Below are 26,126 nucleotides of genomic sequence, written 5' to 3' on the forward strand. Positions count from 1 at the left end.
AGTGGGCTTTGGTGGTGGTGGGGTTGCAGCCTCCATCATGGTCTTTTTGACCCATCCCTTCGATGCCTGGCTGCTAGGAGGACCTGAAGGACCTTCGGCCATATGCCAGGTCAAGAGGAAGCTCTAGTGTCCCTGGACCTTACCAGAATTGTAAAGAAGAATGCTCTTTGACAGCAATTTCTCTTTGTGCATATACCAGCCGTAAAAGGCACCCTTAAAAAAGTACAAGTGTGCACACAGGCATGCACATGTAGTCCTCGCCTTACAACAGTTCATTCAGTAGCCATTCCAAGTTACTGAAAAAAAAATAATTTATGATCGTTTTTCCACACTTACAACCATTACAGCCTCCCCATGGTCAAGTAATCAAAATTCGGATGCTTGGCAGCTGTCTCATGTTTACGATGGTTGCAGTGTCCCAGGGTGATGTGATCCCCTTTTGTGACCTTCTAACAATCCAAGTTAGTGGGGAAACCAGATTCACTTAAAAGCCAATTTAGTAACTTAACAGTAGCAGCGATTCACTTAACAACTGTGGCAAGAAAGATCATAAAATGGGGAAAAACCCAATTAACAAATGTCTCACTTAGCAACAGAGGTCATAAGTCAAGGACTACCTGTACTAGGCCAATTGTTTATATCAAGAAGCATAGAGGTAGTCCTGTTGCGACCATGCTTGGGACTGGAATGTCTGATGCTAAATAAGGCTACTGTTACAATCTTTTTTTGCTGTGGTTGTTAAGTGACTCACTGCAGTTGTCAAGCAAATCATGTGGTTGTTAAGTGAATCCGGCCTCCCCATTGCCTTTGCTTGTCAAAAGCCAACTGGGAAGATCACAAACGGCAATCACATGACCTCAGGATGCTACAAGCGTCATAAATACATGCAAATTGTCACGTGACCAAATTTTGATCCTGTGACCAGGGGGAGCTGCAACAGTTGTAACTCTGAGGAGCGGTTGCAAGTCAGTTTTTTTCGGTGTCGATGTAATTTAGAATGGCCATAAACGTATGTCCACAATGGAGCCCAAAATTTCTGTTGCTAAGCAAGACATTTCTTAAGTGGATTTTGCCTCATTTTATGACCTTTCTTGTCACAATTGTTAAGTGAATCGCTGTGGTTGGTAAATTAGTAACACACCTGTTAAGTGAATCTCCATTGAGTCTGCTTGTCAGAAGGACACAAAAGGAGATACGATGACTCCGGACATTGCAACAGTCATAAATATGAACCAGTTGCCAAGTGTCTGAATTTTTGATCTTGTGACCATAGAAATGTTGCAAAGGTCTTAAGTGAGACCTTAAGCGAACAGTCATTAAATGAACTGTTATAAGTGGAGGACTACCTGTACTGAATTTGAGCTGTAACAAACCATCCCGCCATTAGGTTGTAGCAAAGAGATGCTCCAAATCTTAACTCTTGACAGCCATCTAGTGGCCGCAATTGTTTAGATAGGATCATCCTACTATTAGTATGTTTTGAAATTGCTTTTGCTTGTTAATGGGATTATTTTTGCGAAAGGAACACAGCATCTCTCGTCTCTTGACTGAAGTAGCGCAACCATGTAAAACCCAACTCTTGCAAAATCTCAGCAACAACTTAAAAAAAAGAAAAGAAATCCTTTAAAGCAGCAACTCCTTTATTTTTCCTGTTAGTGTGGAATCCTGAAAGAAGAATTGAGCTGCTTTAATGAGAACAGAGAGGCACTGAGCAAATTCAAGATCTAAAGCAGGGCACCTCCAACCTTGGGAACTTTTAAGACTAGTGGACTTCGACTCCCACAATTCCCCAGCCATCATGGCTGGCTGGAGAATTCTGGGAGTTGAAGTCTAAGTGTTTTAAGTTCTCAAGGTCGGACGACCCCATGTCTAACGCATATCCTCTGCAGCATTTCTGAAGACTTGATGGCACCCAAGCTGCTGCGTGTACTATCGATACAAGCATGCATACTCCAAGTTTTAAACGCATTGTTCTTGTGATGAGGGTCAGAGCTAATATGCTCCCCAAAGCAACAGGACGGGAAATTATAGAGAACAAAATTCCAAGGTGAGGTTTTTGCTCCAATGATGAACGTGGTCGGAGGATGAGGTTTCACAAGGGATTGATAGCATCTACAGAGCAGAGATCACACAGGAAACCACACCTGAAAAAAAGGGGAAGAAAGGGTGGGGTGGGGAGACAAAGATATGGGAAAGTTTAGGAAATTGTTCTGAACACCCATGTCCTAGTTTGCAAGGGTCTCTGCAACCTCGTATCACCCAGAAGAAAAGCACTTTTCTAAAATTCTTCAGATTTAGGATTATTGTGCTAAATTGGACTAATGTAGCAAACATTGTTGGGAATCATAAGGACTGTTAGGATATAGGTAGCCCTCTACTTACCACCACAATTGAGCCCAACATTTTTGTTGCTGAGACAGCGGTTAAGTGATTTTTGCCCCATTTTATGACCATCTTGCTACATTTCTTAAGTAAATCATGGCAGTTGTTAAATTAGTAACAGGGTTGTTAAATGAATGTGGATTCCACATGGATTTTGCTTGTCAGAAGATCATAATAAAAGGTAATCACATGATCCCAGGACACTGCAACCGTCACAAATATGAATTAGTTGCCCAGCATCTAAATTTTGATCATGTAATCATCGGCGTGCTGCAATGGTCATAAGTGTGGAAAATGGTCATAAGTCATTATTTTCAGTGCTGCTGTAACTTTGAACTGTGGGTAAATGTACTGTTGTAAGTCGAGGACTACCAGTAGTATGGAAAAATTGGATAGGAATTTTAAGTGTCCTAAGCCAACCTATTTGGAGGACTCTGAATTTTGGAAGGCTGGGGTAGAACAAACTAAAATATGGTCACTCATGGCTTAGTGACTTTCTGATGGGATTACTGCAATACTCTTTACATGGGGCTGCCCTTGGAGACCATTTGGAAATTACGACTGGTCCTGAAATGGCAGGTCACACTGTAATGGCCATCCTTCAGTTTGCCCATGTTATACCACTGTTGAAGAGCTGCATGGGCTCCCAAAAGCTAAAATAGGAAGGTTGGAGCCCAAATATTGTAGAAATGAATGGGTACAGTTCAGTGGTGGGTTTCAAAATTTTTTAGAACCTCTTCTCTAGGTGTGGCCTGCTTTGTGGGAGTGGCTTGGCAGCCATGTGACCGGGTGGGAGTGGCTTGGCAGCCATGTGACTGGGTGGGCATAGCCAACTTGTAAAATGTGGTGAAACTCACTTAACAACACTTGCTTAGCAACCAAAATGTTGGCTCAGGAATTCTGGCATTGAAGTGTGCAAGTCTTAAAGCTGTCAAGTTACAAGACCCTTGCAGCCCTAACCCTTTAGGAAAAAAAAAACCCAGGGGTGTTCAAACTTGACAGCTTTAAGACTTGTGACTTCAACTCCCAGAATTCCTCCTCTCACTCTTCATCTGGATGATGTGCAGACGGGTGGGGGGAAGGAGCTGGAACCAGTTCTAAATGGCACTGTAGATTTGTGGAACCTCTTCTATAGAAGAGATTAGAACTGGCAGGAACCCACCCCTGGTGCAGTTGTTGGGTTGGGCAGCTGATTTTTTTTTAATCCTTGGTTGTATTATTTTATTGCTTGTGAGTTATATATCACCAGGTGGGTGGCCATATACATTTTTTAACATATAGACAAACATCTGGGAGGGAAGAGGCCTTTTTCTAGTTGCAATCTCTGAATAGCAGTGATGGTCTTGGATTTGACTAGCCATCAAATCTATCCTTTAACGTAAATATGCAAGCAACCCATCCACAAATATTCCTCGACTTATAACCACAATTGGGACTAACATTTCTGCTGCCAATCAAGGCAGTTGTTAAGTGAGTCACACTTATTTTACAACCTTTTTTTTGCCATGGTTATTAATTGAATCACTGCACTTGCTAAGTGAATCACAGGGTCGTTAACTGAATCTGGCTTCTCCCATTGACTTTGGTTGTCGGGAATCGGCTGGGAAAGTTACAAATGGCAATCCCATGACTCCAGGATGCTGCAAAAGTCGTAAGTGTGAGGATCAGGTGCTGCTGTGACTTCAAATGGTCACTAAACAAATGACTGTAAGCTGAGGACTATTTGTATTTCGACACATACATCCCCGAAGGAATTTCTCTCACCTTGCGTGCCTCAGGCTTGCCCTGCGACCGAGGTCTCAAATATTTTCTTGCGCCCTTCCATGCCGCTCAGAGCATCGATATTCTTCCGCCAATCACCTACTTCCCGATTCTCCTGTGAGGGTTGGGGGGAGAGACCAAGGGCCGGGAAATCAGTGGAGTCCCAGGCTTTGTGGGAGGAGTAACTTGTGTCCTGTTAGCTCAATTTATGCTTTTATTTCTTGGCGCTCAGAGCAGCTTACACAGTTTTCCTTTCTCATATTCTTCCCCACATCAGCCCGATGTGATTGGTTGGGAGGCAGTGGCTGGTCCCCAGGTCCCTCATGGAGCTTCCAAAACTGAGAATGGACTACAATCTGGATTTATATGCTCTTAATACATCACTGTGACCAGTCATGGTTTTCTCTTACCTTCGCTACTGGTTCGTAAATGGCAGTGTGTGCTTCACTCGCGTGCTGTGCTTTTACGCATGCGCACAACCCTCTGCGCATGTGCGGAGCGTCCGTGATGACGTCTGAGTGGGAGAACTGGCAGAATACCGCCTCTGACAGTGAGCCCTATTCCCTAGAAGTCCTGGTCCCCTTTGTTTCATGGGATAAGTAAGTAAGCCAGCCATAGGAAACTTTAATGAATGGAATTCCTTTCACAGCTAAGAGATGTTCTTACTGTTGAGAATGTTCCTCTTCCCCTGGAAAACCAATCTATAATACCCACAAATTTGGAAAGGTTACTTGTGCCCATTGGATGTTCCTGAATTTTGCATTGTTCTGTAAAAATTTAGCACCCCTCTCCTAGAAGAATGAAATATTTTGGGAAATATTAAAAAAGTCAGAATATTATATTTTCTGGATGATTAAAAAAAAACCCAACATGTTTTAAATACAGAAAGCAACTCCCTGCCCTCAGCAGATATTTGGTGCCCATTAAGAAAAACTGGCCCAGCCTACCTACAAGTTAAAAGACCTCCAGCTCCAGGTTTTGGATTGCATCAGCAGTCCAAACTTCAACCAATCTTAGCTCAGACAAACATAACTCCTACACGGCCCCATAGGCGTCTGACAACAGCCAATAGAATACATGTTCTTGCACAGGAACAGGAAGCTCAAGTGCAAAGCCCAAGAGAAGGTATAAAAGCCCCCCCCCGCACTCTCAACTCCAGCCTCAAACATTGCTTCTGTTGATCAATAAATGGACCCTCTTTCCAATTAGCCTCCAGCCTCCATTTTGTCTCCAGTACCTTTCTCCCAGATTGAACGTGGACCTGGATATTTCTTCCAACAATTCAGTTCTCTGGATGAGATCAGAGGGGTTTATGTTGTTATGAGAAATCTTTCCACGTTGTTTAAGATATGGTCTTGGTTGAATAAGTACTCAGACTGAGGAAAGGAGAACCACTACTACACGTGTTCTTGAAATGCAGAGGTTTTTCAAAACTCATAATCAGCCCAACTATTCCCCTTTCCCCAAGTAGACTTTATACATGTTCCTTTATACCAGGGTTTCCCAACCTTGAGAACTGTAAGGTGAAGCATGAGAATGGTTGGGGAATTCTGGAAGTTGAAGTCCACATATCTTGAAATTTCTATGGTTGAGAAACCTTCTTTGTACCTTTGCAAGTAATGTCCTAGGAAAAAAGGCTGTCCTCCAGAAAGGAAATAACAACAACAACAACAACAACAACTCCGCCGTTGCCGGTCCCAGGCCCGGATGAGAAAGAAGGAGGGTTGGGGTCAGGTTGGCAACCTGGCCCCATTAAAAAAAACCTGCCAACCCATACAATATGGAGAAAGAAACGAATAAAAATTTTATACCGCATTGGTCGTCGCGCGGGTTAACAAGGGCTGCGGCGGATGTTGGGGTCCCTGGACATCCGTCGACAAGTGGGCTACAAGTGGACCAGCCAACAAAACGACAAAAATATAGTGCAGATGAAAACCGTGCTACTACAACTCAGAGCCAGAAAAAAAGAGGTTATGCAAAGCGAATGTATGAATTATGGAAACAACAATATCCAGATTCAAATGTTAGTGAACAACGACTAGCAGATCAAAGGCGATTTATTATACGGAATAAAGTGTTTAGTGAAGTTGAACTTGAGGAAATTCAGGCAAATTGCAAAACCAAAAAAACAATATCACAAGCGGAAATAACTGATATTCAAGACACAACTAAAGACATTATAGTAGAACTCCCAGAAGAAGCTCTCGGGGAGGAAATAACATCACCACCACTAGAACCAGTTATCACTGAACCAACTGATGAACTAACTCAAAAACAAAAAGAATTGAAGGATAAGATCATGGAGCATTTTCTGCTTAATGAGGAAAGGCAACGTTTACCATCACTAAAAACTGTGCCTAAGAAAATTTTGGCCCCTATCATGAAAATGGTTAATGTAGTGTTTTCAACAATTGAACCGGGATCCATCTTGGAAACAAACCAGTTAATGTACAGCGCAGCTGTAACAGTCACTAATGAACTAGGCATTAAAATTAAAGTACCTAGTCACACAACAGAAAAAGCATCAAAGCCAAAGTGGAAAATCCGTTTAGAACAAAAAATCAAAAAATTAAGGGCAGATGCTAGTAACTTAAAGAACATGCATGAGCAACGGCTTAAAAACAACAAAATCATAGATCGGCTAATCAGAAGATATAGATTGGATACAAGAAACATCAATGAAGCTGTAGAGATTGTAAAACAGCAGATAACAGCAACAGCTAGAGAAATTGAAAGATATGAGGCACGAATCATCCAATATAAACAAAATCAGCCATTTCGATCAGACCAATGGCGTTTTTATCAAAGTCTTAATGTGAATGGTGACACCAAAAGTGAAAAACCAGAAAAACAGGCCACAGTTGAATTCTGGAAAGAATTGTGGGAAAATGCAAAGGACTACAACAAGGAAGCAAAGTGGATACATGACTTTGAGAAAAGCATTGGCAACAAACAAATGCAAGTATTAGAAATAACAACTGAGATGGCCAAAAATCGAGTTAAAAAGGTAAAGAATTGGACATCACCTGGAAAGGACCAATTACATGGTTTCTGGCTCAAATATCTGACCAGTTTACATGCAATATTGGCCAGGCAACTGAATGAAATTTTACAAAAGGGCCAAATTGATGAATGGTTGACAACTGGAAAAACATACTTGATTCAGAAAGATGCAACTAAAGGAACAACACCTGAAAACTACAGACCAATAACATGCTTGCCAACAACCTTCAAATTACTCACAGGCATTATTGCAGATAACATGATGGATTATTTGGAAACAAACAACATCTTGCCAGTAGAGCAAAAAGGCAACAAAAGAAGGAGCAGGGGCACAAAAGATCAGCTTCTAATTGATAAAATGATATTAGAAAATTGTAAGAACAGAAAAACGAACTTGAATATGGTCTGGATTGATTACAAAAAGGCATTTGACTCACTGCCACATAGTTGGATCATAAAATGCTTAGAAACAACTGGCATTAGCAAAAATATTACATCCTTTACTGAAAAGGCGATGAAACAATGGAGAACTGAGTTGGCAGTAGGGAATGAGATCTACGGAATGGTTAATATCAAGCGAGGAATTTTCCAGGGTGATTCACTTTCACCTCTTCTCTTCATCATCGCAATGATCCCACTATCAGTAATCTTAAAAAAAATGAAATTAGGCTACCAAACAGCCAAAGAAGCTGAAAAAATTTCGCATTTACTATATATGGATGATTTGAAACTCTATGGAAAGTCAGAAATAGAAATCCAATCATTGACAAACACAGTCCGAGTATTCAGCACTGATATTTCAATGCAGTTTGGCATGGAAAAATGTGCCACTGTATCCATAAAAAGAGGCAAAATCACTGCATGTGAGGGAATTGAAATGCCCAATGGCCAATTAATTAAATGCAAAGAAAATGAAGCCTACAAATACTTAGGCATTCTGCAGTTGGATAACATCAAGCATGGAGAAGTAAAAACTATTGTCAGGCGAGAGTACACCAACAGAGGAAAATTTTGAAATCTAAATTGAATGGTGGAAATACAATCAAGGCCATAAATACCTGGGCAATACCAGTTATAAGATACACAGCTGGTATAGTTAACTGGACACAAGCTGATTTGGACCTTTTGGACCGAAAAACCAGGAAACTAATGACAATGCACTACAGTTTACATCCACGTGGTGATACTGATAGACTATAGCTGCCCCGAAAATCAGGTGGCAGAGGATTATTACAAGTGAAGCAAACAGTTGAAGAAGAAAAACATGCACTGGCTGATTAGTTAAAAGAAAGTCAAGAACATCTATTAATCGAAGTAAAGAACAAAAATCTACTGAAGGCCCAACAGACGAAACAAGAATACAGAAAAGATGTGATAAAATCAAGAATGAAGAGTTGGCAGAACAAAGCACTGCATGGCCAATTTCTGGAAAAAAATAAAAGATAAAGTGGACAGTGAACAAACTTGGTTATGGTTAACAACAGGTACATTAAAGAAAGAAACAGTCACTAATCCTGGCTGCACAAGAACAAGCTATCCGCACAAATGCTATTAAGGCCAAAATCGAAAAATCCTCTGATGATGCCAAATGCAGACTTTGCAAAGAATCTGATGAAACTGTTGATCACATACTCAGCTGCTGTAAAAAAAATCGCACAGACTGATTATAAATTGCGGCACAATTCAGGAGCGCAAATGATCCATTGGAATTTGTGCTAAAATTTTAATATTAAAACAGCAACAAACTGGTGGGAACATCAGCCTGAAAAAGTCACCGAAAATCAGATGGTCAAGATCTTGTGGGATTTCCGTATACAAACGGACAAAATACTGGCGCATAATACACCAGACATCACACTGGTTGAGAAAAACAAGGTTACAATCATAGATATTGCAATACCAGGTGATAGCAGGGTCGCCGAGAAGGAACATGAAAAAATCGCAAGATACCAGGACTTAAAAATCGAAATTCAACGACTATGGCACAAACCAGCAGTGGTAATTCCAGTGGTAATTGGCACACTGGGTGCTATACCAAAAGCACTGGAATTACATTTAAAACAGTTAAAAATTGACAAAATCACCATCAGTCAAATGCAAAAAGCCGCACTGCTTGGATCTGCACGCATATTACGAAAATATGTTATGACGTCCTAGGCCCCTGGGTGGGGCCCGACTAGTAACCAATGCCAAATCCGGCGAAACAACTGGCCGCTGTGATACAATTGTATAATAATAATAATAATGTCAGCTACCACTGACAATCATTTTGAAGAAGATGAACTATGGATACGAACTTGCAAAGAAAGGACTGAAAATTTAGTACTTGGTATACATGGATCATTTGAAGCTGTTTGATAAAACAAAAGCTGAACTGAATTTATTAATTGAAAGCACAAAATAATTTAGCCAAGACATTGGTATGCAGTTTGGAATTGACAAATGTGCAACAATGGCAACCAAAGCAGGCAAGGTCATAGAAGATGATGGAATAGAACTTGAGAATGAAGAAATGATAAAGGCAGTAAAACCAGAAGAAGGCTTACAAGTACTTGGGGATTTTAGAGGCCTCTGACTTAATGCATAATAAAGTCAAGGAATTAACTTTAGCCAAGTACATTCGACGAATTCGCAAGATATTAAAGTCCAAATTGAGTGGAGGAAACATCATAAAAGCCATAAATACCTGGGCTATACCTGTGATCTGATACTCTGCAGGAATAATTGATTGGACCAAGATGGAGTTGGACAATTTGGACAGAAAAACAAGGAAGCTTATGACAATGAATCATGCTTTGCACCCTAAAAGTGATGTTGACCGATTATATTTACCAAGAGCAGAGGGTGGTCGAGGACTCCTACAAGTAAAACAGACTGTAGAAGAAGAAAAACACAGCTTGAATGATTTCACCCAGAAAAGTGAAGAACCAATGATTAAGGAAGTAAATAAAGGAGGCCTTTTAAAGACAACTAAGTCAAAAGCTGAATATAAGAAAAAAATAATTGAGAAGTGATCTGAAAATTGGAAAAACAAGGCTATGCATAGCCAATACTTGAAAAGTATTGAAGGCAAAGCTGACCAAAAGCTAACTTGGAACTGGTTAAGACCAGGAGCACTGAAAAAAGAAACAGAAGGCTTTATTTTGGCAGCTCAAGAACAAGCCTTAAGCACAAACTACATGAAGGCAAAAATTCAACATGTTACCACCAACAGCAAATGTCGCCTCTGTAATGAGAAAAACGAGACAGTCGACCACTTGATCAGCGTGTGCAGCAAAATTTCACAAGCTGACTACCTACAACAGCATGACCGCGTTGCTAAGATCATTCACTGGAAACTGTCAAAAGTTTGGACTTGAGTATAGCAAAAACCACTGGGACCATCAGATTGAGAAGGTTTTAGAGAATGAGAAAGTCAAGATCTTGTAAGACTTCAGAATCCAGACTGACAGGCACTTGGCCTACAACACACCTGACATAACAATAATTGAAAAGAAAAAAAGTATGGTTCATTGACATTGCAATACCTGGTGATGCACAAATTGAAGATAAACAGCAAGAAAAAAATCACAAAATACCGGGACTTGCAAATTGAGGTTGAGCGACTGTAGAAAAAGAAATTGTGTGTTGTCCCGATTGTAATTGGAGCCCTTGGAGCAATACCGAAAAGGCTACCTCGCTATTTGGAAATTCTAAATCTATCAGACTTGAAAATCCTGATTCTACAAAAAACCACCCTACTTGGAACAGCATATATCCTCCGATGTTACCTTAACAGTTCCTAGGTCCTTGGTTAGGACTCGAGCGGTTGAGCTACCAACCAGCCCCAAAGGCTTTGAATCTCACCAAAGATTAACCATGCAACAACAACAACAATAATAATAATAGTCATAATACATATAAAAATGCTTTTTGCATTGTTTTGGCTGCCATCTTGACTTTTTTGACGCCTTCTCTGCGAATTCTCCTGCAGGATTTGGAAGTAATGTAGAAATTTTTATGAAAACCAGGAATTGGAGAAAGAGCTCGCTGGCCATCTAAATCGACTTTCTTCCTCCCAAGTGAACTTTAAGGTTGCTATTTATGGGTAACAAAAATAAATGGTTGCTGCAATGGTGGTAAAATGTAGCCCAAGGTGCCAAGAACTAAATTTAAGACTTTTGACACACAACGTCACTGATGGGAAATTTGTGCCTGGAAATTATTCACCAGCAATGAATGATCAGCCAGGCTGTAAGTAAATAAGCAGGCAAGTACTGTATGCACGTTTAGGCAGTTCAGTCATCTCATGACTTCAGCTACCCCACAATGATCCCTGGCCAGGAATGGGGAATTTTTGGAGGCCATAAGAGGATGTAACTCCCCATTTATGATCTGCAGAGGCTCTACAGAAGAGGCTCAAGGGACAAAATATATTCAAAATATATCCAAAAGGACTAATTTTGCTCTTTTTTGGGGGGGGTGCATGAGAGTTTAAATGACTCTTTATCCACTAAAAAAAAAAATCAACTTCAAAGTCTCTAGCTAGCAAAGATTGCCCACTTTTTTTCCTAAATGAAGGAATTGAATTGAATTTGAATTTATTGCATTTATATGCTGCCCTTTTCCCCGAAGGGGACTCAGGGCGGCTCACAATCCAAGTCAAGGGAAGGGGGTACAGATAAGGGATAAAAAGACGAACAGAACAATACACAATTTAAAAGCACACAACAACCACACAACAACGACTCTGAAGCCACTATCTATGCCAGTGTTTCTCAACCTTGGCAACTTGAAGATGTCTGGACTTCAACTCCCAGTTCGCTGGCTGGGGAATTCTTGGAGTTGAAGTCCGGACATCTTCAAGTTGTCAAGGTTGAGAAACACTGATCTATGCACTTCCTTTCCCCGCCCCCCATTCTTGGCTGCTGATTCTACAGGGCTCACCTTCTCTGTGTCATCTTTCTTGACCTGTTTGAGGTTGGCTCTCAGATCCATGGAGACCTTATGCTTGGAGCCAAGCAAGGCCTGCATCATGGCATCAGCTGAGAGGCGCACCCGGCGAAGAGCAGGGCGCTTAAATTTGCCTCGCAGGTCAAAAATCTTCTGGTTCAAATCTTGGATCTGGAATCAGAATGGACAACTTGTTAACACGATTGAAATTCAGTAGCTAAATCCTTCATCTGAAATACACTTAGCACTTTTCCCATCTTATATGATCAGGATCCAGAAGTGATGCCCTGTAAAGACAGTTGTGGCCCAGATCCCACGCAAGGCCCATGCTCAGAACCTCACCTCGTTGATGCTCTTATTGACTCGGGCCTCCATGTCATAACGCTCCTCATCAATTTTGTCGATTTGCGCATGGAACTGCCGACAAACCTCCTATAGAGAACAAGATAGCATAAGACAAATCAAACATCAGATTCAAGACTAATAAAGAGCAAAGTGTTTCTGAACAAGTGCAAAGTGCATTTCCAAGGCTATTGAGAGATGAGACACAGTACTCATTTAGACATTAATCCCTTGAATCAGAACGGTGAAACTGGAGAAAGAAAGAAACAACAATTTTGAAACAATCCAATATCTCCAGATATGCTGGAGATTTAATCTATAGAGCCGAGGTGGCGCAGTGGTTAAATGCAGCACTGCAGGCTACTTCAGCTGACTGCAGTTCAGCAGTTTGGCTGTTCAAATCTCACTGGCTCAGGGTTGACTCAGCCTTCCATCCTTCCGAGGTGGGTAAAATGAGGACCCGGATTGTTGGGGGCAATATGCTGATTCTGTAAACCGCTTAGAGAGGACTGAAAGCCCTATGAAGCGGTATATAAGTCTAACTGCTATTGCTATTGCTATTAATTTATATTAATACCCACAATTATACATTTTTCCAGGGGTGAAATCTACTCCGTGCATGCGCAGAGCGTCAAAAATAGACATGACGATGTCCGGGCAGTTGGGTGGAGCCTGCTACTGGGCGCAACTGAAAGGTAAGTAGAACAGCGGGGGAGGGGGGAGGGAATCCGCTGTACCATGCAATTTAGATTAGCTAGAAATCCTGCTTCTATCTTATATAAATCGTGTGTCACAGCTGACCACCAGAGGTACTGGTTTGGCCAAACCGCTAGCATTTTTTTTTACTAACAGTTTGGGCGAACCAGTAGTTTTCTTTACTATTGTTTCGGGCAAACCGGTCCAAACTGGTAGCATTTCACTCCTGAATTTTTCTCAAAGCTAAGACGTCTTTTAGAATAGTCTTCCCCAATCAGTTGCCCTACCAGTTGTGTTGTCCTACAAATCTCATGTCTAGTTCACATAACTGGAGTGCAACTGTTTGAAGAAAGCTTATTTGGAACGTAGGCTTACATGAAAATTTTAATTGAGGGGGGCTTCTTCTAAAGTAATGTTGCCCCTCAAAGTAAATGGAATGTGGATCATATTGCAAGTGATGGGATGTCCAACTCTTGCTTTGGAGCTGCTGGCGCAAAGCAAGTTGTACAGCAAATGCAGAATGCTGTCCTCAAGGAGCTTATCACCCTCCTTAACAAAAGCCAACATCTAAGCTAGTTTATCCTGAAGATCAAAGATAGCAATAGCAATAGCAGTAGACTTATATACCGCTTCATAGGGCTTTCAGCCCTCTCTAAGCGGTTTACAGAGAGTCAGCATATTGCCCCCAACAATCTGGGTCCTCATTTTACCCACCTCGGAAGGATGGAAGGCTGAGTCAACCCTGAGCTGGTGAGATTTGAACCGCTGACCTGCTGATCTAGCAGTAGCCTGCAGTGCTGCATTTAACCACTGCGCCACCTTGGCCCTAAAGATAGACTTTAGAGTTTTCCTTTCATCTGGCATCTGTCTTTAACTTTCTTCAAACTAGAGGCTTTTCACGGGAAGTTCAAAACATCTGGAAAGCAGCCAGTCAGAGAAGGCTGACTTCTCTAAACCCAAGAAGCAGGTCTTCTCCAGTTTGGCCTGGTTTCTCCTACCTTCATTTCCCACATTTCTATGCTGACCTGCAATTCCGTGAGGCTGAGTCCCGCCACTTCTAAAGGGATGCAGCGGTCCGAGAGAAACCTCTCTTTGTCTTGGGAGCGTTCTTCTTCTTCCTTTTCCATTTCCCTCTTAGCCACTTGGAGCATCATTGACTGGGTGAAAAGACAAAGAGTTTTGGGTCAATAAGCTGGGCTTACATCTTGCTTGTGTTCCTTCAACCTGATGAATATACCATGGCTCAAGCTAGTTTTTCCCTTCCAAGGGACTCACTCTGCAGATGTATGGATGGACCCTGGGAATGGTGGTTATATTAATCCAAGACTTCTGGCAGTTGAATCACACATCCAGAGGGCATTCTGGTTGGTCATGTCCATTTCATCAAGTGTTTCTTCCTAACAGGTATTTGCATCAAGTATGTGTGTGGGGGTGGTTGTGATTGTGTGGATGTTCTCTTCTCTTGGAATCTGATCTACCGTGTGTCTTTTCCACCAGGTTCCAAACACTACATGTAGTCCTCATCTTACAATTGAGTCCCCAAACTTCTGTTGCTAAGCAAGCCAGTTGTTATGTGCATTTGGCCCAGCGATCGTGGGTGCACCTCGGTTCACCCATGTAACACCTATCCTCCGCGAGCTGTACTGGCTGCCTATTGGTCTCCGGATACGCTTCAAGGCGCTAGTCGTCACTTATAAAGCCCTTCATGGTATTGGACCTGGGTACTTGAGAGACCGCCTGCTGCCAATCACCTCCAATAGACCGATTAGATCCCACAGATTAGGCCTCCTCCGAATTCCATCCGCCGGCCAGTGCCGACTGGCGACTACCCGGAGGAGAGCCTTCTCTGTGGCTGCTCTGACCCTCTGGAACGAACTCCCCGTGGAGATTCGAACCCTCACCACCCTCCAGGCCTTCCACAAAGCCCTTAAAATCTGACTGTTCCGACAGGCCTGGGGCTAAAGAGCTGTTGCCCCCATCTCGAATGGTATGACTGTTGTGTGTTTTAAATTATGTATTGTTATGTTTCATCTTTTATTTTTTGTCTGTATCCCCCTTCCTCGATTTGAATTGTGAGCCGCCCTGAGTCCCCTTCGGGGGAAAAGGGCAGCATATAAATATAATCAAATAAAATAAAATCAATTAAATCATTTTATGACTTTTCTTGCCATAATTGTTAAGTGAATCACTGGGGTTGTTAAATTAGTAACATGGTTGTTAAGTGAATCTGGCTTCCCCATTGGCTTTGCTTGTCAGAAGGCCGCAACTGTCAAAGATACATGCCAGTTGCCAAGCGTCCAAAGTTTGATCATGTGACCACAGAGATGCTGCAAAAACCGTAAGAGTGAACAAGAGTCATAAAGTCACTTTTTTTCAGTGGCGTTGTAATTTCAAATGATCATTAAATGAATGGCTGTAAATCAAGGACTACATGTACTATATTTTGCCTTCCAATTTCCCGGAAACTTGCCAAATGTGCCCCCAGAAGTGTTTACCACCTTGTGCTCTTTTCCAAGTGTTCCAACACCTAGAGGTTCACTGTTTCCACATTACCTTGAGTTGCAATTTCCGAGAAGCTGATATCTTGCATTTTATCTGTGGTGGAACAAAAGAGAGATTAAGAGGCATATTTCACACTCCGGAAGGTTGGTGCTCAGGGGAACTTCGTAAATTTACAGTGATAACTACTTATCCTGTTCACAACATGGGGAGCAGTTTAATAGATAAGGAGAGAAACGGAATCAACTGATTTGGTTAAGTCTGGTTAGCACAGATGAAGTGACAAATTTCTAAAGGAAGAACCACAGTCACTTAGAGGAAAAAAAGATAGGAAATAAAATATAATCTGCTTGTCCAGTGGGTTTAATTTCTTTCTAAGTGAATAATAGATGGGATCAATCTAAATCAAGTGTGTATAAGTATAAGTATAATCTTTATTGTCATTGTACTTAAATATAACAAAATTGGTTAATACAACGTCCAACCTGGGAAACTTTAAGGCCTGTAGACTTCCACTCCCAGAATTCCCCAGCCTGCATGACTGGGGAATTTTGGGAGTTGAAGTTCACAAACCTTAACGTTTCCAAGGTTGGATACCCCTGGTCTAGATTAACTGACACCTAGAGACTATTGGAATTCATTGTTGGAATGTATTTCTATGCAATAATTACAGTACTGTTCAACCAGTAGATTGCATTATTTACAAGTTTGGCTCTATACTCTATGCTCTTTTGTTTTGAGTAGAGTTTCCTATTTCCTGTTACAGTTATATAGTTGACCAGTAAAGCACATGGTGACTGTATTTTTTTTTGCCCTGTGTGGTGCTTTATATAAACTGAATTTCTAACAGAGACCATTTGGAAAAGATCACATTGCCTCCATGTTTTTGAAAGATCTGAACAGATTTTAAGGAGCAGAAACATCCTGAAATGAGAAGGAAATTTGAGATGGTAAGGATGAAGACTGGACACCCAATTTTGTGCTCCTGTGACAGAAAATGCACAAAGGTGAGTGTCGATCTGAGATAGAGCAGACCAATGTGTTCAACTTCTAAATTTCACTTTGAGCTTACACTGGGAGAGACATGCAAATTTATCCTGAACTTCATCTTGCTGTATTGTTTTCATGCATGATGATAAATTTACATTGCTCTCTAAAAATAGAGAGACACATATGTACATACACAAACACAAGGTGCCGCATTGTTGCCATGTCTGCATTTCTTCCCCGTTTAGGTTCTCCTTTGATTTTCTGAACCCCCTCATTCTTAATCTCGCCTTTCTTCAATGCATTTCTGCATTTCTAGTTTTTGATTCAACTGGAAAGGTGACTGGCACTTACCTTGTCATGTGGCTCAATGGCATAGGCCCGATAATTGGCAGATGATTTTCGGCGTAAGGGAGGCACCGTTGCAGGAGGAGGGGCAGGTTTGGGAGCCACTGGTGCCTTTTTTGTCTCCACAATAGTTTCCTGTGCTTCCTCCTCTATGTATTCCTCCTCTTCCTCTTCTTCATACTACAGATTTAAATACTATATTATTTCCAAAATGCTTCCTGCAGCCACATTTGGGATATATAAAGGCCAGCTGCACTAGCTGCTCTGACTCCCAAATTCCAGATTTTGAGAGAGGATATTTAGGTAAGTGGGGGAAATGGTACAAACCCGCTCCTGTCCATTTAAGTACTTTGTACTTTAATTGACGACTTTCACTGTCCTATAGCTAGTTCTCAACTTATGACCACAATTGGGAACAGATTGCTAAGCAAGGGGGTTGTTAAATGAGTCATGCCTGTTTTTATAACCTTTTTTGGACACAGTTTTTAAGTGAATTACTGCAGTTGTTAAATGAATCATACAGTCATTAAGCAAATCCAGTTTGACTTTGCTTGTTGGACGCCAGCTGGGAAGATTGCAAATGACAATCACATGACCCTGGGACATTGCAACTGTCATAAATAGATACCAGTTGCCAAGTACTTTAATTTTTGATTACTTGATCGTGGGTAGCTGCAACTGTTGTACGTTTGAAGAGCAATTATCAATCACTTTTTTCAGTGCCATTATAAATTTGAATGAACAAATGTTTTGAACTAAACAAATGGTTGCAAGTTGAGGACTACCAATATTTTCCTGACAAATCCTTTTACTTATAAATACCATGTGAAAAAGAATGCAAATTAAAAGTGGAAATATCAGAAATGCTACTAGCAACTTTATTTTCTCAACCTCTGCATAGACTGATTTTTGCCACTAGATGGCGCCTGAGTGAGCGGAATTTGAATTTTGGATTCATTCTGGAAGATGATAGTACAGGTAGTCCTCGACTTACGACCACAATCAAGCCCAAAATTTATGTTGTTCAGGGAGAATTTGTTAAGTGAGTTTTGTCCCGTTTTACAACATTTCTTGCCACAGTTGTTAAGTGAATCACTGCAGTTTATAAGTTAGTAACCTGGTTGTTAAGTGATTCTGGCTTCCCCCTTGACTTTGCCTGTCAGAAGGTTGCAAAAAGCGACCACATGATTCTGGGACGCTGCCTCCGTCGTAAGTATGAACCAGTGGTTAAGTATCAGGATTTTGATCATACCACCATGGGGATGCTGCAAAGATTGTCATGGTCATAAGTCACTTTTTTCAGTGCTGTTGTAACTTTGAATGGTCACTAAGTGAACCGCCGTTAGTCAGTGACTACCTGTACTTAAGTATTTTTCTTGGTTTTCCAGATTCATGATTCCTCAAAGTGGCTTCTACATTTTTTGCTGTGATTTCATCAGGATAGGCGTATTGATGGAGAAAAGGGTGCTTTTGGATACAGTGTGAATTTCCCTTGGTGTCATGTCTCCGTAGGCCTAAAATGAGGCATGTTAGAGCTACCTAACCCCGTTAATGCTTTCTGTATCAGTTGCTCTACTACAGCAATGTGTTTCAACCTTGGCCACTTTAAGCTGCGTGGACTTCTACTCCCTGAATTCCCAGCCAGCATGGTTTACCACTAATAGCGGCCCTGCTAGCTAGGAAGATGGTAATTGCGTGGCACAACAAAACCGCGCTCGACTAAAGCGCGCCCGATTAAACCGCGTCCCTGACGTCATCAACAGGGCGACAACAGCGAGCGCGGAGAAAGAAGGACGCTTTAAATAGCGCTTTGAAAGCAAGCCGATTCAACTTAAGGTAAGGGTTAGCTTTAGGGTTAGCTTTAGGTTTAGGTTAAGGGTTAGGGTTAGGGTTAGCTTTAGGGTTAGGTTAAGGGTTAGGATTAGGTTTAGGGTTAGGTTAAGGGTTAGGTTTAGGGTTAGGTTTAGGGTTAGGTTAAGGGTTAGGGGTTAATTTTAGGTTTAGCGTTTACAGCGTGCTTCTGTCTCCGCGCTGTTGTCGCCCTGTGATGACGTCAGCTACGCGGTTTCGTCGAGCGCACTTTAGTCGAACGCGGTTTTGTGGTGGAACCGGTAATTGAAGATCAGTCCAATGACAAGCCAGAAATTCAGATTGTGTCCCTTTTTATGTATGTTGTCTGTAAAGGGCAGGAACTAAACTGCACAGGCCCAACTACCATTATGATTATTTTGAGGTATCTGTGGACATCCCTGACTAGATATCAAATAGGAAAGGCGGTGGGGGGGGGATTTAAGAGTGCTTGAACAGGGATGATTTCTTTTAAGAAATGAAATTTTAAATATGCTAATAGAAAAGTCTGTACAAATTGCCATGTATGAAGATGGTTTATTTATTTTTTTCCCCATGAAGGAACAGGCACTATTTATAGATTTTAATCTGAAGTGACGCTGGTGACATTTTGCAAAGCTTATCTTAACTATATTTTAAGGAGCTAATATCTGCCTAGACCCGGCAAAGAAACTTTTGTCAAGTTTACCCTAAGTGTTGAAAGAAAGTGCTTCGTGGCAAGATTCAAAAACCTGATGTAGGACACAATTATTTATGTATTTATTTATGTATTTTTTTTTAATCTTTTATTACTTTATAGGTAATTCAAAAGAAATAATTCTCCCTTCTCCTTTTTTTTTTTCACTACAAGAACAACACAGTGAGTTGGGCTGAGAGACAGTGTCTGGCCAAAAGTCACCTTGGGACTAGAACTCACTGTCTCCTGGTGATTGGCCCAAAGTCACCCAGCTGGCTTTCAGGCTTAAGGCGGGACTAGAATTCACAGTCTCCTGGTGATTGGTCCAAAGTCATCCAGCTGGTTTTCATGCTTAAGGCGGGACTAGAATTCACAGTCTCCTGGTGATTGGCCCAAAGTCACCCAGCTGGCTTTCAGGCTTAAGGCGGGACTAGAATTCACAGTCTCCTGGTGATTGGCCCAAAGTCATCCAGCTGGCTTTCAGGCTTAAGGCGGGACTAGAATTCACAGTCTCCTGATGATTGGCCCAAAGTACCCAGCCAACTTTCACGCTTAAGGTGAGACTAGAATTCAGTCTTCTGGCTCCTAACCTAATGTAAATAACAATAACAGAGTTAGAAGGGATTTTGAAGGTCTTCTTGTCCAAATCCCTGCTCAGATAGGAAATCTACCATTTTAACCATTGGACAAGTGGTTGTCCAATATCTTCTTAAAAACCTCCAGTGTTGGAGCACCCACCATTTCTAGAGGCAAGTTGTTCCACTGACTATTTGTTCTAAATGTCAGAAAATTTCTCCTCAGTTCTAGGCTGCTTGTCACCATCCATTGCTTCTTAACCACTAGACCAAACTGGCTTTACACATTACTTTTTAGAAAACATATAAGTGTGAAAGTGTAGGCATTTACTTGCCTGAAATGACTGAACTACTCCAGCACAGTAAAATTTCCCAGGATAATTTACCTTCTACTCAACTCCTTGACAGTTTCCCCCAATTTATTAAAGGCTCTTGAGAGAAGAGAGAAGGATGCCCGTATCAAATATAGTACACTGTCCTTTATCAGTTTTTGGTGAAATTGCTTCATTTGTACTTACAGTGATCTCTTCCCTGTGAAAAAATGGAAAGATACAAATCAGACTGAATAATTCTTTGTTTTGCGTGGTTGCTCCCCCACCCCGCCGTGATCCTAAGCTGCTTCCTAGCTTTCCCACTGCTGCCAGCATTTTAGTAGGATTATTTTTAATCTAAGGAGTAAGTTTTGTCTGCCAGCTCAAAGAACAGCACTCTCCTCCTGGGGATCTTGAACCCATGTCTTGCTCACTAATCTCCTCCAGGATGCATCCCATACCCCCTTCCCTCTGGTACATATTGTATGATAACTCCCACTAACATGCTTTTTAAAAGACAAAAACTACTCACTCTTCTGCCATCTTGCGAAAGCAACTTTCAGCTACACTGGAATGAGAGAAGGGGAGAGAACAAGAAAATACATTATTCATAACCTTGTTTTCTGTCATCTCCATCATCTTGAATACAGAACATATATGTGCACACTGTAATATATAATAATATGCAAATACTATTTTATTTTATTAATTAGACTTATATACCGCTTCATAGGGCTTTCAGCCCTCTCTAAGCGGCTTACAATTTTTTTTAGCAAATTGAGTCAGCAACTTGCCCCCACAGTCTGGGTCCTCATTTCACCCACCTCGGAAGGACGGAAGGCTGAGTCGACCTTGAGCTGGTGAGATTTGAACTGCTGAACTGCAGATCACAGTCAGCTAAAGTGGCCTGCAGTACTGCACCCTAACCACTGCGCCACCTATGAGGAACTATTTTGGTGTAGTGGTTAAAACATCAGGCTAGAAATGGGAAGTCCAGGAATTTTTGCTCTATCTCAGCTACAGTGCCATTTGGGTGATTTTGGGCCAGTTACTTTCTCTCAACCCTAAGAAAAAGGCAATGGCAAACTAAAATAGTGGAGAAAATGGCAGAGATTTTTTTCAGGCAGTTTCCAACAGTCAGACATGATTAAAGAAGAAGAAAAAATCTATCCTGTTTCTAGGTCTCTATCTTTTATTCTGTTCATTCTTTCTTTCTTTCTTTCTTTCTTTCTTTCTTTCTTTCTTTCTTTCTTTCTTTCTTTCTTTCTTTCTTTCTTTCTTCCCTTCCTTCCTTCTTTCTTTTCCTGCCTCCCTCCCCCTCCCTTCCTTTCCTTTCTTCTCTCTCTCATCTGTCTATAGTTCTCGACTTACAACAGTTCATTTCGTTTGAAGTTACAACCACTGAAAAAAAAAATGAATGTTTTTCATGTGTACGACCATTGCAGCATCCCAATGGTCATGTGACTTGGTTGCTAGGCAGCTGACTCATCATATTCATGACGGTTCCAATGTCCCAGGGTCATGTGATCCCTTTTTGCAACCTTCTGACAAGCAAAGTCAATGGGGAAGCCAGATTCACTTAACGGCTGTATTATTAACTTAACAATTGCAGTGATTCACTTAACAACTATGGCAAGAAAGGTCATAAAATGGGTCAAAACTCACTTAACAAATGTCTTACTTAGCAACAGAAATTTTGGGCTGTACTGTGGTTGTAAGTTGAGTTGACTACCTACACTTTTTTGTTAGAGACCAAAAGCTTCTTTCTAATAATAGCACTTTGAAAAGCACCAAAGGCAACAGTCATGCTTATCCTTTGTGACTCTCCTTGGATGTCCAGGCAACCTCAGAAATGTTTGCCCTTTGTGGGTGGGTGCACCTGTCAGTGTGTCTGTGTAGCAGAGAAGAAAGCAGCATTTAAAACAAGTTGTGGCAGGTTTTAAGGCCTAAAACCTCTACCCTTTTGATGTCATTTCAGGCCATTGGGATCATAACCCTGAATATCACGCCTGTAACTGCCAATTGGTAGACAGGATTGGGAAGGCAATCCACTTTTGACATGTTGCGTTGCTTCTCCAGGTCTATGGTATGTGAAATACAGATCTATTTGAAGTAATTTATCTTGCTGTTTTACCTCCCCTTCCTCTTTCATCCTCCAAAAGACTAGTAGAGCTGCTGCGGCTTACATAAGAACAGATGGGAACATTATCCTTTAAGTCTTTTGTTATCACTTTCAAAGCAAGCTTCTTCAATGTATTTTGGTATGAATCTCTGTATATGTGTGCATGCAGACATGGGCACCCTGGTTGCATTGTTATATACCCAGGGTGCATAACACCCAGAAGTAAGCAAACCAAATTTTAGTTTATGGTGATATGTAAATTCAGCCACGAAATAATCTCACATCAGCAGGAATCTCTTCACCTGTCTACCTCAGAGGGTTGTTTTGCATAGGTTGGAGTGATGATTTTATGTGATTATATATGAATAAATAAATGTTTAAATTGAAATGGCCCCTGGACAAATTAAACAATTGTTCATGCCATAAACACACTACAAAAATTAACAAGTTCACCACCCTTGGGCCATATTTCCTGCATATCTGCTAAAAATGTTTTAAGGCGGGGGTCTCCAAACTTGGCAACTTTAAGACTTGTGGACTTCAACTCCCAGAATCCCCAGACAGCTAGCTAATTTTGTAGCATGTTTATGGTTATGTACAACTTTTAAATACTGAACAGCTCAGACAGTGCCAAATCAAGTAGTAATGTGATGTATGAACCTGTAAGAGGAAACAAATGCATACTAAATAATCAATAGCAATATTTTTGTGAGAGATTACCAGAGGCCACTTCAATTTAAACATTTATTCATGTATAACCACATAAGATCATCCCTTCAACCTATGTAAAACAACCCTGTGAGGGTATGCTGGTGGAGATTCCTGCTGATGTAAGATTATCTTGCGGCTGAATTCACGTATCACTTTAAGCTAAAATTTGGTTTTTTACTCCTGGGTGAGCTTGGCTGGCTGGTTGGGGAATTCTGGGAGTTGAAGTCCACAAGTCTTAAAGATGACATGCTTGGAAACCTCTGTTTTAAGGGAACAGTTACTGTGTGGTGAGAATTGATTTATGCTGGCCTATACTTATTATAAAGGAACATGGTGGCCCAGTGGCTAAGACACTGAACTTTTCGATCAGAAGGTTGGCAGTTCAGAGGTTCGAATCTCTGGCGCTGTGTAACGTAGTGACTTGTCCCAGCTTCTGCCAACCTAGCAGTTCGAAAGCATGTAAAAATGCAAATAGAAAAATAGGGACCACCTTTGGTGGGAAGGTAACAACGTTCCATGCGCCTTTGGCGTTTAGTCATGCCGGCCACATGACCACGGAGACTTCTTCAGACAGCGCTGCCTCTTCGGCTTTGAAATGGAGAAGAGCACCGCCCCCTAGAGTTGGGAACGACTAGCACATATGTGTGAGGGAAACCTTTACTTTTAACTCACTGTGGCCTGGAACTTTAAAAGAATACCGGATCACTGCCTATCACCACACAAAAAGAGCAAGAGCAAAGTCGCTCTGGCTGTAATGAAGAGATTACAACTCTCTTGAAAACCTCTTGTTCTTGCTTTCTAGGTTCAGATGTTGCTTCTCACTCGGGCCCACCAGCAGCCAAGCATTGGGTTCTCTGGAAACTCGTATTAGCCCAAACCTTGTATGAGACATCCTGTTATCACTTGAGTAATTTGGGCTGCTAAATTTGTGCCGTCTTATCGCTTCAAAAATGGGGCCAGGGCCGTTCCACAGGGAAGAGGCAGTGAGCTTTGCAGGCAAAGCACGTGCTCTCAAAAAAAAAAAAAAAAAAAGACAGCAGATGGAAGTCTGCTTGTTCGCTCAACTTGATATGGCATGTGTGCGTGCGTGCAGCCGCACAACCATTTTTACAGGAAGCTAGATTGAGGCTAAATTCCCAACTCTGATTATTTTAAAGCAAGGCTTTTAAAATAAGATGGGTTTTTTTTTTCTCTCTCTCTCTCTCTCTAGCTCAAAGATGATAGTTGGAAGCTGGGCAGAGGGAAGATCTATGGGCAGAAATCCAGCGGAAAACAAAAATACAGCGGCTGCGTGTTCAGCCCTCCCCTTCCTTGGGAGGCCTTTATTCTTAGCATGAGGTGTGAAACGAATCCTTCAGCACTCTTGTGAGAGACATCTGCTGTGAGACTCAGAAATAAAGCTGGAGGGGGCCTGCCCAGCGCTGCTAAGCTCTCTCAAAGCTTTGTTATCTCTCTCTCTCTCTCTCTCTCTCTCTCTCTCTCTCTTATTCTCTGGCTGATGAAAAGAACAGCATTGCCAATGCTCGTTTGGGCTGAGCCAGTTTGATTCAATGGTTTAGATCAGGAGTGGGGGAACCAGAGTCCTACTCCTTTTTTAGGTATGGAAACCAGCTGCCAGTTACTCTCTCTTTCTCAGCCCTAGAAAGAAGGCAACGGCAAGACACCCCTCTTCCAAGAAAATTCATGGACTTGTCAGTGGGCAGGCAGTCCTCGACTTAGACGAGTTTATTTAGTGACCGTTTGAAGTTACAGCGGTGCTGGGGGAAAAAGGACGTATGACCGTTTCCCACACTTATTGACAGACCACTGCAGCAACTTCACAATCACATGGTCAAACTTTGGATGCTTGGCAACCAAATTTCATATTTATGACGGTTGCAATGTGCTGGGATCACATGATCCCCTTTTCAACATTCTGTCAAGCTAAAATCAACGGGGGAGCAGATTCATTTAACAGTTGAGTTGCTAACTTAACAGTGGAAATGATTCACTTAACAACTGTGGCCAATTTTTTTTTTAAAAAAATGCACTCACTTAACAAATGTCTCACTCAGCAACATAAATGTGGGGCTCAATAATGGTCGTAAGCCAAGGACTAGCTTGCCAGGATCAAGGCTTACTCAAAACAAAAACAGGTCCACTTAATTTCAGCCAGTGGGGCCAAGGCTAGATCGGAGATTGCTTGAGACCGAGGTTTGCTAGTCCCCTCTTTCCAAGGGACTGGTTCCCAGTAAGACTTGCCCTGTGACCCCTTGGGCTGGGGTCATTCCAGATTGCTCTGGCCTTGGCATCTGTCAGAAAATGTCTAATTCCAATCCCCTGGTGGTGATGAGGGAACTCTCCTGCTGTATACTCCAAGAGAGCTTTTTTGTGTGTGGACAGACTGAGCAAAAATGATGTCCCTTCCCCATAGTAATATTCCTTACTGGCTAGAAGGGATCTCAGTGTGGCTGGTTAATAAGGGAACAAGGTAATATCCATCGATATAGAAGGCAGGAGGAACAAAGAAGCAGCAATTAAAGAAAAGCAGCAACAAAAATGTCCCCACAGCCTTTAAAATCCAGGATTAAGAGTTGAGGAAATTAAATTGTCATTCTACTCTAATAGGGTTAGAATGGGGGGGGGGGGAGGTATTAGGAACCCATGTATTGCATTGATTTAAAATATTCTGTGCAAGGTGGTGGTGGGAGAAGCCCCTCCCCTTGCATGCTTTATGAAGGCTGCTCTGATCTTCCCATAGATCAAGAAAGGGCAAAGCATAAGAATGTAACAAATCACAGTCCTGCTTGTTTGCTCATTATCTATTTTCCAACCAAAGACAGGGATAAATTATGCCACTGAAAAATCCCCCTCCACTTCCCCAAAGTAACAGAATGGTCCCTCTGATTTACCTGAGTAACGGGGAAGCCAGCAACGGATCCGTTTCCTGGTGA

General features: G+C 41.6%; 1 protein-coding gene across 1 annotated transcript; it reads right to left on the minus strand.

Moving 5' to 3' along the window:
* Positions 1 to 1,871: 1,871 nt before the first annotated feature.
* Positions 1,872 to 26,126, minus strand: TNNI3 (troponin I3, cardiac type). Its single transcript, XM_032237577.1, has 10 exons — positions 26,085 to 26,126; positions 20,893 to 20,928; positions 20,568 to 20,580; positions 16,957 to 17,130; positions 15,670 to 15,711; positions 14,142 to 14,273; positions 12,421 to 12,510; positions 12,073 to 12,249; positions 4,147 to 4,258; positions 1,872 to 2,144 (listed from the first exon to the last, which is right to left on the minus strand). Exons 2-9 carry the CDS (start codon positions 20,901 to 20,903, stop codon positions 4,157 to 4,159), a joined length of 741 nt encoding a protein of 246 aa, XP_032093468.1. The 5' UTR covers positions 20,904 to 20,928; positions 26,085 to 26,126; the 3' UTR covers positions 1,872 to 2,144; positions 4,147 to 4,156.

This window comes from Thamnophis elegans, chromosome Z (genome assembly GCF_009769535.1).
Source record: "Thamnophis elegans isolate rThaEle1 chromosome Z, rThaEle1.pri, whole genome shotgun sequence".
Lineage (NCBI taxonomy): Eukaryota > Metazoa > Chordata > Lepidosauria > Squamata > Colubridae > Thamnophis > Thamnophis elegans.